At 36.2% G+C, this 14,718-nt stretch overlaps 1 protein-coding gene across 14 annotated transcripts in view; it reads right to left on the minus strand.

Moving 5' to 3' along the window:
• Positions 1–14,718, minus strand: part of LOC124177144 (disks large 1 tumor suppressor protein) — a 301,091-nt gene that overhangs the window by 74,428 nt on the left and 211,945 nt on the right. For 12 of the 14 annotated variants that reach the window (XM_046559275.1, XM_046559205.1, XM_046559284.1 and 9 more), the window contains one exon: positions 10,434–10,469. The exons of the other annotated variants lie outside the window; for them this stretch is intronic. In XM_046559275.1, the coding sequence (XP_046415231.1) occupies positions 10,434–10,469 (36 nt within the window). The remainder of the gene's footprint in view (positions 1–10,433; positions 10,470–14,718) is intronic. 14 annotated transcript variants of the gene reach the window in all.

A 14,718-nucleotide genomic window follows, 5' to 3' on the forward strand; every position in this document is an offset into this window, starting at 1 on the left:
AATAAATAAATAAACAAATTAAAAAAAAAAAAAAAAATATCCGCATAAACGGAATGTATATTTTTTCAAACGACGAACGTTTATACCTACATACATCAAAATGCAAATTCTTATCAACAGTTTCGCCGAGCAACGAAACTGCGTGTGTTTTAGTTGTTCGTTCCACCCGTGAACGCAGCGCAATGTCACACTTCGCGTCGCGTCACGCAACGAAAACGATTTCGCGATGGACGTGCAAACATACATGCATACATACATGCGTATGCGTATAAATATGGAAGCATATAGTCCGACACGCGTAATACATAGTTAAAATCGAGAAACGCGAGAGGAGACGGTATGCAGAGCGTGGCGAGTCGTCGCGTCATCTCGTGTTACCTGCACCGTCCATCCCGTCTATTTGTAAGTCGTAGTTGAGACGAGATCTCAGACGGGTTTTCATGTTTTTTCTTTTTCCCCTTTGCTTTTTGATTTTTTTTTTTCTCTTCCTTCATGCACTCTCGTCCCACCCTTTTACGCAGTTCAGCCAGTCTCGTTACTTCGGTTCCCCAAGTCGGAAAATATTATACCTGGTACATGCATGTGTGGCATATATATACATGTTTGAGATTACACAGAAACGTATAGAATGATTTATAAAATACATATTGTAATATAAATGTATAGTATCAATTTTTCTTCAGCTATCTACCGTTGCGCAAGAATTATTTCCTCATATCAATTCGATTGTGACAAATAACCGACGATAAATACAGATAATCGAACTGTCGGTGACATCAATAATTATAATTAATAATAATTCTTGTAGTAAAGATAATTTCGTTGAAATTTTTTGTTCCGTATGGAATTTTAGCGCATGCGAATATCACTTGAATGAATTAACGCTGCGATGCAACGTGTACGATATTTTCTACGCCCTTGTTTTATATTAATCTTTGGTAAAGGGTCGACGGCTTGTGAAGGGTGTTTTTGCGTATTTGTACAGGGTGCAGAAATTATACACATATAGGATGTCCCAATTTAAGAGGATGCGTTTCTGCGGTCCTGCATCATATAACTGGTGATGCTGTGGAGGACGGACCGATTTAAAAAAAATGTAATCATACATTTTTGTTTCAACTCAAATATTCTTTAATCGTAAATGTACAACTTTAGGACGAATTTTTTTTTCATACAGTAAATATTTCGCAAGATACGACAAGAAAATTAAATTCATCAAGACACGGGGAGTTTGAGCTTTCCGCGCCTCAAAATAAATGTATGATTCGATTTAAAAAAAAATCAAAAAAAAGTAATAATGAAACTGGTCCGTCCTCCGTAGCATCACCAGTTACGATGCGTAACGCGTCTTTTAAATTGGGACACCCTGTACATATGCATATATGGATACGTATGCGTTTGGGTATGCTTATTGTTAGGTACACACTACACAGTGTAGCAAAGGTGGAGGTGGTTTAATTTTCCTAATGCACTTTATGTCCCGTTTTACAAAGACCCCCATCCCTTCCACTTTCCTGCACTTCCTACTCGGACTGTTATCGGCCGATGACTTTCTCGAAATACTTCTCAGTCGTTACTTAAACTTGCGAATACTATTAACACGCCGAAACTGTTATTCCATTAATCCGAACCGTGCTGATTTACAATTTACTTTGCAAGCCAACCTCCTTCCCCTTATTTTTGTTGGTCATGCTTTTACTTCCTCCTCAATATTGCCTTTGTATTTTTATTTATTATAAAATATACATATACACACATATATACATTGTAAATATGTAATTCGAACTATGTATTTAAGCATATGAACGCTTATTTCATATTATAGACTGCAGTCATGGGCACAACATTTTTTTTTATTGACGACACAATATACGGTTATACGTATACACCCTTTGTTAATATGATATAATGCATAACGCATAATGAATGCATACGACTAAAGCAGGAGTTGCTCTCTAATGAGGTGCAGAAAATATCCTACACGTCGCAATGTAGTGGCAATTCATTCGCGTGAAATTCACTGACCAACGTATTCCGTGCGGATTTTCAACAAAATTGTCATTAACTGTATTATAAGCATTATTATTATTATTATTATTATTATCGTTATTAATATCACTGACAGTGCGATTATCTGGATTTAATATTTGAAACAGTCGTATTGATTGAAGAATCGTAGAGTAGAGAGAAAAAAAAAAACGAATGAATAATAATAACACATCTCCAACTCATGAGGAAAAAATTTACGGTATGATATGATTAATTGTAAAATGCGCATGCATAGATATAATTTCGTTCCTGATGAACATATTTCATTCGGTTTATTTACACATTTCTTCCTCATCGTTTACCTACACCGACCATAAAGTAAACGAACAAGGCGCAGCGGTGTTTCAATCAATTTTGTATCGTTTGATCAATGAGGGGAGGAAAAATTGACGCTACAATTTTTCAACTCACGATCCGAATGAATTTGTCGAAAACAGAGCGAGGAAGGAAAACATTGTGAATGAAAGTGGGACAAGAATAAAACTTGCAGAGCAAAATGATGTGAGATATAAGATATACGTATATATATATATATGTATACATACATGGAAGATGAAAACTACTTTAGGATAATTACGTGTTTTAGTCCGCCTGTGCAATTATAGCGCGAGTTGGAAGAAACGCCGTCTGCGGAAGCGAAGGAAAAACAAAAATTTCAAGCAAGAAAAAAAAAAAAACGAACGAAAAAAAACGATATCCACTCTGAATCTAGGTGAGAGTTTTGAGTGATTATTTTTGCAACTCAAGTATTTTCGTAATGATGCACACATTCCTGATTTCAGTATTTATACATGAATTATATGACATTTGTTTTTCACCTTTGTCTGAAATGCCGAATTCCTTTTATACGCTTTGACGTGTTCGAACTTAAATACGATATTTTGAAGTTGTAATTTATGAACTAAAAACTACTCCAAACGAAGAAATGAATATATATATATATATATGGGGGTGGTTCAAAAAAAAAAAAAAAAAAGATCTTACCCTTCTCCCTTTCCTCCAAATATTAATGCTTGATAGAAAATGAGCTCTCATGCTCAATTCTAAAGGATCGCTCATTTTATATTCATTTCCCATTCATTTAAGATGGAAAAATTTCACTTTTCGCTAAAATTTTAAATATTCGCAAGCTATTCAATCATTTTTAAATTCATGCATGGATTTTTTATGGATTATTATTTATGAATTTCGGAAATTAGAATTTGCAGCAACGTGAAACAGAAACTAATGTTGCAAAAACAAACTTAATAATATTTATTTAATTCAAAATCGGGTTGTAGTTATGAAAATCGATTGGGAGTGGTAAAAATCGTGGGAAATTCTTGAAGCGACGAATCCTGAGAAAATTCGCACAATAATATATTCATGTATCAATTACGTGTAATACCAGCCGGGCTGCAGAAGCTGGGAGAAATTAAAATGAGAAAAAATCTCAAGTGTCTCAATCCCCGCAAATGCGTAGAAGCTTTAACGCTTTCAAAGGGATAAAGAAAATGGGAAGAGAAATGTAAGGGAAGAAATATGCCCCGTCCTGAATATTAATCTCACCTCCCACAAATATATTTATCATCATAAATCGAATGAAACCGGCGCTCCGCGCTTGTGAAAAAAGGCATACTTAATACTTCACTAAAGCAGCTCCGTTAGAACGCGGTAAAATGATAATAATCATCATTATCATCACGCCTAATCGTCGCCTAATTCTGAATTCTTATATTTACTACGACACGCAAAAAATAAAAGGAAGGAAAAATTATTATCGAGCGTATTATTCATTCGTGCATAAATAGGCTGGCGTGGAGTATCAATAAAAAAGCTTTTACCACGACGAAAAATTCTTAGCTGGGGATCCGAATAAACAGAAATGTATATATATATATAGAACGATGATCTAAAGTAGTCGTTCATCTTGCATTGTTTGTGTCACAGGCATAACGTACCGTCTATTCTAATCAAGGACCTGGACATAATGTTTGTGATCGCTTAATTCTGAAAGGATTTCTATATTGTATTTATTAAATAAATTGCAGGAAGGCTGGGCGATAATATCGCAACAAACGAAGGCGATGAAATTTGCGGAAAAAAGTAAACGAACTCATGTGTAACACCAGATTCTACGAATAGACTGAATTACGACCATTAATATCGATAAAAACGAAAAAAAAAAGGATCCGACGACTCTTCATCGCGCAAATCAAATGGCGTAAAAATTTTAAGCGCGTTATACAAAAATGCAGCTATAACATAGACTTGTGAAAGAAAAATAGTTGTTTTAGCAGGGTATAAAGCGAGGAGAAGTAGAAGGGGAAGATAAGAGGGCCGGTTGGAAGTTTGCTCGACTTGGTTAAAGCTACATCATCTCGAGAAGCTTACACAGAACGCGAGGTGCGATTCAATAAATATTCATCAAAGTAGCAGGTCGGTCGTCTCCACCTCGCGAATATCCCCGAGCCGCAGTCTCTTTTCTCCTCACCGTAAAGAGGATCTTCTAGTTTGTTTTAACCCCCTTCCTTCCACGGTTAACGTCCACTCTCAACTGTGTTCACGGAAGGAATACCTCAACAACTTTTACGCCCCCCAGCTTGATGCAACATCGGGAGTTTTTCACTCTTGGAAAATTAATTAGCGAGTGATTGTGTACGTTACCAAAGTTTTCTTTCCTTTTCTTTTTTTCCCCCTCCTTTTTATACGCGGTTTTCTAGAAATATCAAGTAATATTCAAATATATCCTCGCAGCGAAATTGAAAACGTGAAAAACATTACAAAGAACAAATTGCGCAGCGCAGTTTTTTATATTCGTCGTCGCTAAATGGATCGCAACTTTTGCTAAATCAGACGAATCCTACGTCACCCTCACGATATTAAAGATAGGCTTTGTTTTTTCTCCTCTTTTTTCGTGCAATAATTCAATGGCTGCAGCCGCCGAGAAGAGAATCGGATGAAATGGAAAATACGGGGAAAGATTCTTGGGGAGAAACCGGAGGGAATACGTGGCACGCATATTCTGTTCATATCGTTCCGTTCCATTTCGTTTCATCCTTTTAGCCAATTAAGCCGATACATAATTCAGGATTGAGATATGCGTCTATTTTAGGCAGCCCTTTGCTTTTCTCTTCCTCTCTCTTATCCCGTTCTTCGGTACGTATATAAAGATATATCTGTCCAATGAATTTATCTTAAATTACATTCACGGATGAATTGGAAAGTTCCTTAGTAAGAATCCAGTGAATCGTTGCAAACTGCAAGGTTTCAAGAGAAAAATCATCCATTCGTCTTTCGAGACAAGATTTATGCATGGTAGAGAATGTTGAACAATTTTTTAAAAAATATTTCCGCTTCATCTGTGTGCATTACACGCAAGTTTGTGCCAAGAGATAGTAAAAGCGAATGTTTCAAACTGCACTGAGAAAAATTTCATTCGTTACGGTAACTAGAAAAATTCAGTACAACAGGTATCGTTAGAAAAACTGTTCGAACATTGTTGGAATAACGAAAAACGAGGTAAGCGTAACCATTTTGCGCTATCGTCGATACTTTTTTGGTAATTGCAACGCAAAATCAGTTTGTGAGGTTTACTATACCTTTTTAGTTAAACAAGGCTTTAACGTCAATTTATTCTTACACAAGCGTTAAATTTTCGCAACAGTTACGTGAAAATATGGCAACAGTGCTCGTAATGAGAAAGAATAGACACGGATACTAGACTTTACGGTAACAGCTAGAAAACTAATTTTCATTTTCTACCTGGAACTATATTTTTCGATTGTGGTAAAATCTGAAAATAGTTGCAGCTAAGTTTTTTTTTTTTTTTTTTTGCTTTCTTTTTATTTTTTGTCACCTCTTTTTGAAGAGCTTCGCGCGTTCGTTCTAACCAGGAAAAAAAACAGCCAAATTCAGGAACGAACAGCGTTTCTATAAAGAGAATAAAATAGATTGCAGCGTACAGAATAGAAGAAGCGTTTTGCATGCAAATTTCTTGCACCGCGGAAAACGGGGCGGGGATAAATCGAGGTGGTAAAAGTTGGCGGATGTGTACCTTGTGTCAGACGCTTCGTCCTTCTTTTCATCCGCTCTTTACGAGACGCGGCGATATCAGAGGATGCATGCGGGAAGGTACGAGAAGGTGAAGGAAAAACCATTTGGTTGGAGGAAACTTGGTATTGCATGAAACGCGATTACGGGATGAAGGGGCGTCAATTCGAGCAGCTAAAGAACACTTCCCCGTTATCTACCTACGAACACCATAACGGGCACCGTGATAGTTTCTGGTACAAGCGCATATGTGAGTATAATATCGGTGTGTTATATGGGGAATTAACTATTTTTAATATTAAATTAACTATTCCCTTGAACGGTTTACACATTGTAATATCGTGCAACGTTGATGTTGGAGATGCGTAAAGCCATGCGGTAAGTCAGAAAAACCTCAAAACGAAAATATTGTGAAACAGGGGTTTAGAATCTCAATGACTGAAGTGAGTGTCAAGTGCTGATGAATATTGTTGAATATAAGCTTGTACATATGAAAAAAAGAAATTAAAGAAGCGAGAATTTTTAACGAAATACTTGTTATTGGTTCAATAATTGGTAAACTGTCCAAATTTAAATTCAAACATTTTTAAACTGGTCGGCGACAATTTTTCTCAAACAAAATTCCCTGATTTTTCCCGTCAAAAAATTCAAAATTCCCTAACGTTTTCCCACGAAACTTGGACAATGTTAGGAAACTTTTGTGATTAAAAGCTCGAAGAGTTTTGGACTTTGAATATATAAATTTGGATGTAAAAACACATAGTATTGCTTCGTTTTACGCAAATAATTAGAAAATGAACAGTACCATTTTCGAAAGTTAGTTTTTTCAAAAAAGTACGTTTTTCCCTATGGTCCATTATAATTCCCTGACTTTTCCCGATAAACGACATTCCGTGACTATTCCCGGTTTTCCGGTCTGTCGTCACCCCTATAAAAAGCTTTTAGGAATATTTCGGAAAAGAATTTAATAGAGCAGTATACTGAGCTTTTATTCTTGCAAATTCGTAGGATTCGTAGAGTTCTTTCTCCACATTGAGAGAAACATTGTCTCGACGTATGTAGGTAATTAAACTTGATTAACCTCCATTCGCACATTGTTCAGCCTCTTCGTTTCATAATTCTTTCGTTAATAGGTTGTTTTTAGTTTTTATCGGATTATACAACCGACGCATTCTTCATAGAATCAAAGAAACACTCAGCACATTTTCCGTCGTTTTTGTAGCAGATATTCCTGCATAAATTCCCGATTGAACAATATTTCATGGCAGTATTCAATAAGGTTGAAATTGGCAACGTTACTTTATCGATGCACGTTTATAAAAATCGTTACTTCTCAGCCTTAGGATCGTCTGAAATTCAGTCGGTAAAAAATAAAAAAGAAAGCATGCTCATACTTTGAAAAGCAAACTCCTTGAAAGTCGTTCTGAGATTCTACAACTATTTATTCCATCGTGTTTCGTTACGTGAACGTTACTAACTTCAACATGGCACACCGTTCAATCAAGTGAGCTACAAGTAAACGAACAATTGTATCGGAACCGTTTGTTTATTTGCAATGTATTAGATTTTCGTTCGCTAATTGAAGCGTTCATTCGCTGCGTGCAAGGTTCTGCAGATGCGGTTTTCACCCTAAAACCCGTATTTACGCTCATCCCTCATCGATACCTTCTAATCAATTCGCAACACTGAATGTCGAAGCTTTTATTTACTTTCGGCATTATGCCTATACATACCTATACATATATATATATATATGCAATATAACATATATGTATACACAAACGGCCGTAGATTAACATCGTCCGGGTAATTAAAATCTTCCACGATGATTTCCTGTACGTATGATTCTAGATCAAATTTCCGGATGATAAATTCCTATCCGACTTATAATTAATTCTACCGCCATCGATTTTCCATGTGATTTTTATACCAATCGACATGTTTAATTATTTATTGACTACTTTACGACGGTCGAATTCCATCGCTTGTACTCAAGACACCAAAAACAATAATTAACTTTCAATTTCAACGATCCAACCTTTCGCGAAATATTCGATAACGAACAAACAGTCGTCTGAATCGTTGCCAATTAAATTCTAGACATTCCATTGGTTACCGTGCAATCAATTCCGTGAACGATAATGCAAGTAGGTATAACGATAAAACCGCGTGCGTAAAAAATTTGCACAGCTGTATAAAAATTAGCGAATTATTAAAGAACGAACGATCGTTGTATTTTCTTTATTCTCGCGATCGCTTTGGTATCCATTATACGTATACACGTATCTAATAAATTTAAAAGAAAAACACTGCAATGTATTAATAAAAATAATTTACGGTAACTGTTCTAAAATTCTCTGAGCGCGAATCTCGTTTGCGAAAACGGATTGTAAATTAATCGGCGAGATATTTTCGAGGCGTGTCTTTCTAAACCAGGACGAGAAAGGTTAACCATCGTCCCTTATAATCGCGCGTCTCTCAACAATATTACCTCCCGTCACTCGGTCCAGAATTTAAGGGTTGCGGTGGAGAGACTTGGATAATTCAATTTCTAAATCTCGAATTAAGTTGTTCACCCTTGACCTGACCCAAGCTAATCACTCTGCGTTTCGACTCGCGTAATTGTCGTTGCTATCAGAATTCCATCGCCGCGTTTCACTTCACGATTAACCGATAAATTGTGACGGTGAACACGACGGTACCTCCTATCCAACCTACAAATTCGTCAACCTAATCGTTGCAAGGCAGACGTTTAATCGAAGAAATTATTTCGCTAATTTAGTAACAGAGTGAAATAATTGATATAGAAATTATGAAACGCAGATCGAAAGGAAGATGCGGTAACCGAAGTTCGTCAAATTGAGCTTAATTAGAACAATTGCATTTTCGTAATACACTATATTATCAATTTCAAGCGAGGAAAATATGTGAACCGCGCAAAAAGAAAAATTTTGGGCACAAAAGAAAAAACAGCAACAGATTGATTTTCGCATCACGTTTTACGAATCTATGGAAAATTTCAGGGACACTTGCAGAAGACGGTGTAAAATTTTGGATACCTAGACGAATAGAAAATTGACTCGACGACCCTCGCTCGGTTGAATTCCTCCTCGCGGTTGAATTGCTCTTCATCCTCGCTCAGCTGTCGAGATACGAGAGAATCCTATTATACTCTAATGTCACTGTACGACACGATACAGCCGTTATCAATTATCGCTTCTCTTATCCCAGCGACCCTGTCAAATGGGGCACGACAATTTGTCTTTTCAATGCCGTCTTGCATTGCCGGTTGTAATCTTGTTTACAATATTATAAATCTATAATATACCATTTCCAGCTGAAATTTGACCAAAGATATACACTTCGTCGAATGCGACAAACTTACTCGATTTTATTCAAAATATTATTGTCATATACTGAAATTTCTCGCCTGAATACTGTCTGAAATTTAAACAATGACTCGCGAGTATGAAAGAGATGCGACGTATAACGATTCAGAAATACATATTTTACAACAGTATGAATTTGTTACAACGCGTAGATCGACGATGAAAAAAAAGAAGACATACGTGCGAGTAAATGATAAGAATTCCCATTATCGACTATTTAGATCTTCGCAAAAAAGTTTCGCCTTTTACGACAAACTGCAGCCGCGGCAGCGGTAGAATGGAAAGCAGCGACCATAGATATTAGAACCGATAAGAGTTAATTCATTGGATAAAGTCTGGGTAATGAATTCGACGTGCGATAACGTTAAGAGGCCAAGTAACAAAGGTGGTCTTACTCTACATTGCAGCCTGGATCCTTTATTGCACGTTACGTATACGCCAGTAGGGAAAACCGACGTGGTGGCTTTACGTAAGCTATTCTAAATAGACGTTGAAATCGTGAAAACTTGGAGAATCGATGATCGTAGGGCGAAAAAGGGGAAGGGGTTGAAGTTCCGAAGTACAAGATTCCGAAAATTCAAGTTACGATAGAGAAAAATTCAGAAAAATGAAGTTTCGATAGAGTATAATTCCGAAAATTAAAATGGACGTATAATTTTCTATGATAAATTAAAAAATGATATTGTTGATACATAATATTATACATCTGTAATATCAACACACGCACACATGCAATGCACTTTTACGATCATTCGTTTCATGCGTCGACGTTCGGAGAACAATCGAATGGATAAGTGTGAATAAAAATGAGTGCAACTACAACAAGGAATTGACATTTTAAACCCATATCAAGTCAACAATAAACAATAATCGTTATCATCTCGTGCTCCATTTCAGAGCATAATGCAAAACATCTATACTGGCCTGCTACGAATCAGGGGTTTAGACTTATATTTTACTTACGTGTCTCGTGTCACCGGCTAGTAACGGAGTATGTGCCTGTAACAACGAACGAGCGTTCCAATCGATTAGAGCAATTGAAAACAGATGCGCTATTGATATATGATCGGTGAGAAGAGAGAAAAAAAATAAAATAAAATAAAAATAAATCAGCAAAGGCGTTCGAAGAGAAACACTCGTTCATTTCTTCGTTTTATATATTGTGCGAAACGGTTGAATGGAAGCAAAAGTGATTGTTCAGGATTTGCACAACGCGTCTGTTACATCGTGTTTTAAATTTACGTTCAATTTTCGAATTCTACTCTTCCTTCCCGCGCATTAGGAAAGAATAATCGCATCGCCGTGTATTTTACAGTCAGACTGAAAAGTGAATTATCATCGACGATTATAAGTGGATTCACAGTTTTTTCAGTCATTGTATCGATATCGCACAGCTACATGCCTATATGTATATAACTCAAATACTAAATATACAGTAAAATGAAAAAATAAAATATTTATAACTCCAAACAAAAAAGTACGGGATATCAATTATCTCTGCGTCCGCAGTGTACGGATGGATGGATGCTGAAGAGATGCGGCTTCAATTTTATACGTCCCTACCAGCAAGTCAGATTTTTTTCATATATTCAAGTAATTGTCATATCTGACAAACGAGTGATTTCAATCTCTGATTTTGAGAGAAAAATCTGCTCGCGATAGTCGGGAGATTTGTGAACCGCAGAGAAATAAAGTCTCTCGATATCGCTTACTCGAGGATATAATGATCGTATATCCGCGGCTAATATTCGTATAATACCGGGAATATCGACATACGGTCTACGTACGATTGTATTATGACTGACAACGAGAATATTGAAATTCGCTCTCGGATAACATAATTAGTAAGATATGAAATGGAACAGTCGTTACAAAAGCATAAAATGGGAGAAGCATCGTGTAACGAAAACACTTGAAGGAAAAGCGAATTAGTGACGAAAAAAGAAAAAAAAAAAATCGATGTTGCGTAAGAACATAATTAAGTCATCACAATGGCGTGGTGGAATTGTAAGGCTATGTGTGCATGCCTGTACATTAAAAGGAGAAGAAAATGGAGACAAGAAGTAAAAAAAAATAAAAATAACAAATTGTTAAGCAAGATTCAATTAAGAAAATCCGATATTTATAGATTATTGTAGCAAGAGGTGACAAAGCTGCCCGGGATATTAAATAAGGTATCACCGGGCGGAGTTTCGAAGCGGGTAGATTGCAGAATTCAAATTATAATGTTTAATCGATGCGTCATTATTACAGACGCGTCGATATACCTGTAAGATAATTAATTTCAACATTTTTCATATTGAATTATCGGCGCAGCGCTGAGCGAAATTTATAATAAGCTAAGTTAAGAAAGTGAAAATAATCAGTAAAAAAAGAATAATACGAAGGGTGGCTGGCAGGGCTGAATTTTGTCAGATAATTTATAATTCTTGCGCTAATTCTTACATACAACTATGTATATATACGAGTAATACCGGTATATATATATATGTATATATCGTACGTATTACGTGGATTATACAGGTGAGGAAGAAAATTGAAAATGAGTTCATAACGCATCATCGCATTAATTTTTCCCGACGAACGTACAACAATTATTATTATTCTGATAACCGGAGGAGGAAAAATAAAATAGAAGGTTGGATATAAAATAAGGTTGCATTAAAAATGTTTGAGATTAAAACTCGTAACGTTGATATAAAGGCTCGTTTTAACCAAAATTTCATAATTTTGTTGTTTTAGGATTATCTAAAATCGAATGAACCGTGAAAAAACAAAACTTATACGTGCTCAAACATCGGAAACTTGCATAATTCCTTTGAATTTTCATTCTAAAATTGCAAAACAGTGATTTAATTTTTGTTTTAATAGCTCGTGACATTAACGTTACTCTATCTTCAACTTGGTTAAAATCTGTCTAAGAAAAAAAGTTTTTGAACTTAAAACAAAACGAAATAAAATATAAAAGCAAAAAAAAATTATGTATTGCCGCAAGATTCGTTTTTACAGTGCGTCTGAAGTTGGTATCGTTAACGGAGAAAGATTTATTATTACGCAATATTAGGATGACTTATAATTAGTGCATATTGTTTTGTTTATAACGGTGTAATAAATTTCGGAAAGTCAAAAAGATGCGAATTAGCGATTTTTCCGCAACATGCATCCTCTTATTTGTTTTTTTATTTTTTACAGCTCATCCAATGTGAACGATTTTCATTCTATTTACAAATAAATGTTCTCGCATATTTGTCTTTTCATTTCCATTACTGTTATTTACATTCTTTAGGAACGAAACAAGGAAGAAAGGTGTTGAACGAAGATGAAGATTTGCACGCGGCTCAAGTACGAGATAAAGGAATCTAAGGGAATGAAACGAACTAGTGAGCGAATGAATGAATGAACGAACGAATGAATGGGGGAATGAATGGCTTTTCAGCAATTGGCGGATTTACGCCACTGGAAATCTTCGTTATCGGTGTTCGGGGTATAAAGGGCGAAGGTTTACGACGGTCCTCTGCGGGTTATTGACTGTAGGAGTTGAGACGAAGACCCGAGATTCCCTCTTTCTTTCGCGAATTTATCTCACTCACTCTCACTCTTTCTCTCTCTCTCACTCTCCCTCTCGCCATTTCTTCAAATGTAGACCGTGCACGTACGTACACGTAACAAAGAAAAAAAAAGAAAAAAAAAAGTCCAAATAGCTTACGACTATTTCTACAACAGGATTCTAGATGTGGTCGAAAAGCGGCGGATGCGGAGAAGCAGCTTCGCCCGCAGCTCTCGCGGCTGTTGGTGCTCCTCGTTTTGCCCAAGAAATATCCACCCAGAGTCTGCGGATCTCCAACAACCCCTTACGACGTATGCTCATACAAGTCTAGGTACGTTCTTGTATAACCGCGGATTTGTGCGTTCCGCATGTTGGATGAAACCCTGGGGCGACGAAATTCGAGACGAAAAAAAAAAAAAAAAACAAAGGTAAAATTTCGAAAATACCACCACAGCAGACAGCGAAGCGGAGGGTAAAACGAGATTTCATATTACAGAGGAATCGACGGTCGTATTTAACGGCTTTAAATACGTGAGTTTGTATTCGAAACGAGATTTAGTTTTGTACCATCGTAGTTGAAAATATATTGATTGACACGCAAGGGGATTAATTATCACAACGTATATTAATGATTATTTTACACCGCGCGTGAGCTTTGTTGTCAGCTAGGGTTGAAATTCCAAATTTGAAAAGTTCCGACGGCGCCAAATTCAGAGTTTTTTGGATTTCGGAATATTGGAAACTTTTTAGTTTAGTAAAAGTTTGATTTCTTTACTTCAAGTTTCGGCACCAAATGATACGGAATTAGGCACTTTCGGAACTTTTCAAATTCGGAATTTCAACCCCGCCCCTTCTTGTCGAAACTCGATACTGTCGGGCGTCGACGGGTCGTTTTTTAATCAACTTTAGAAATTCAACTGCAAACGAGTGGATTTGAAGACCGACGGTAGAAAGAAAATAAAACTTACACGTGGTAAAGTTTGTTAAATGTTAACGTATATCCTGTACAGTTTTTAGAAATAATCGACGACTTTGGCGAGGTCGAAAAAGACGTCGCACGTTATTGAAAGAATTACCAAAGCCCATTCTATATGCTAAGTACACGTATAAATAAATTCGGCGGACTTGTTCGATCGAATTTCGATGAGAATACATTGTAAAAGAGCAGGTGTAAAATAAACGGAACGAGTATATTTAGTGGACAAAATGGAATAAAAAAACCGAAGATAAAAATTGTCCGGGATGAAAGAGGGAAAAACTTTCCACGCGCGTGTCCCTTCCTCAGTTTTTTCCCACAACGAGCCTCGTAACCCGATTTTATTCACCGTCACGTCGAAGTGCTTCAACATACAACCTTTTACAATTTTTTAACCGGTCCTTGAGCAGCTCAGTACATACGTATAAAAGTTTCGCATAAAATGCAGATAAAACGTGCGCACAAATAAAAAAGACATATAAACAGCTAAATCAATAAAATTTCAAAATAAAATGCACCCTGTTTTTTTTTAAATATTACATGTATACAGAATTTGCGACTTGAAGATCATTCGTATCGTGAGACGAGAGAACCGTTGTAAAGAATTGAGAATAAATTGTTTGATTAAAGAAACTGTGAAATTTGTTCTCAATAATTTGTTATAATTATTACGAATAATTTAAAATCATTTTTTACCCTAACTTTACAAGCGTATCGTATGTATG

This window comes from Neodiprion fabricii, chromosome 1 (genome assembly GCF_021155785.1).
Source record: "Neodiprion fabricii isolate iyNeoFabr1 chromosome 1, iyNeoFabr1.1, whole genome shotgun sequence".
Taxonomy (NCBI): domain Eukaryota; kingdom Metazoa; phylum Arthropoda; class Insecta; order Hymenoptera; family Diprionidae; genus Neodiprion; species Neodiprion fabricii.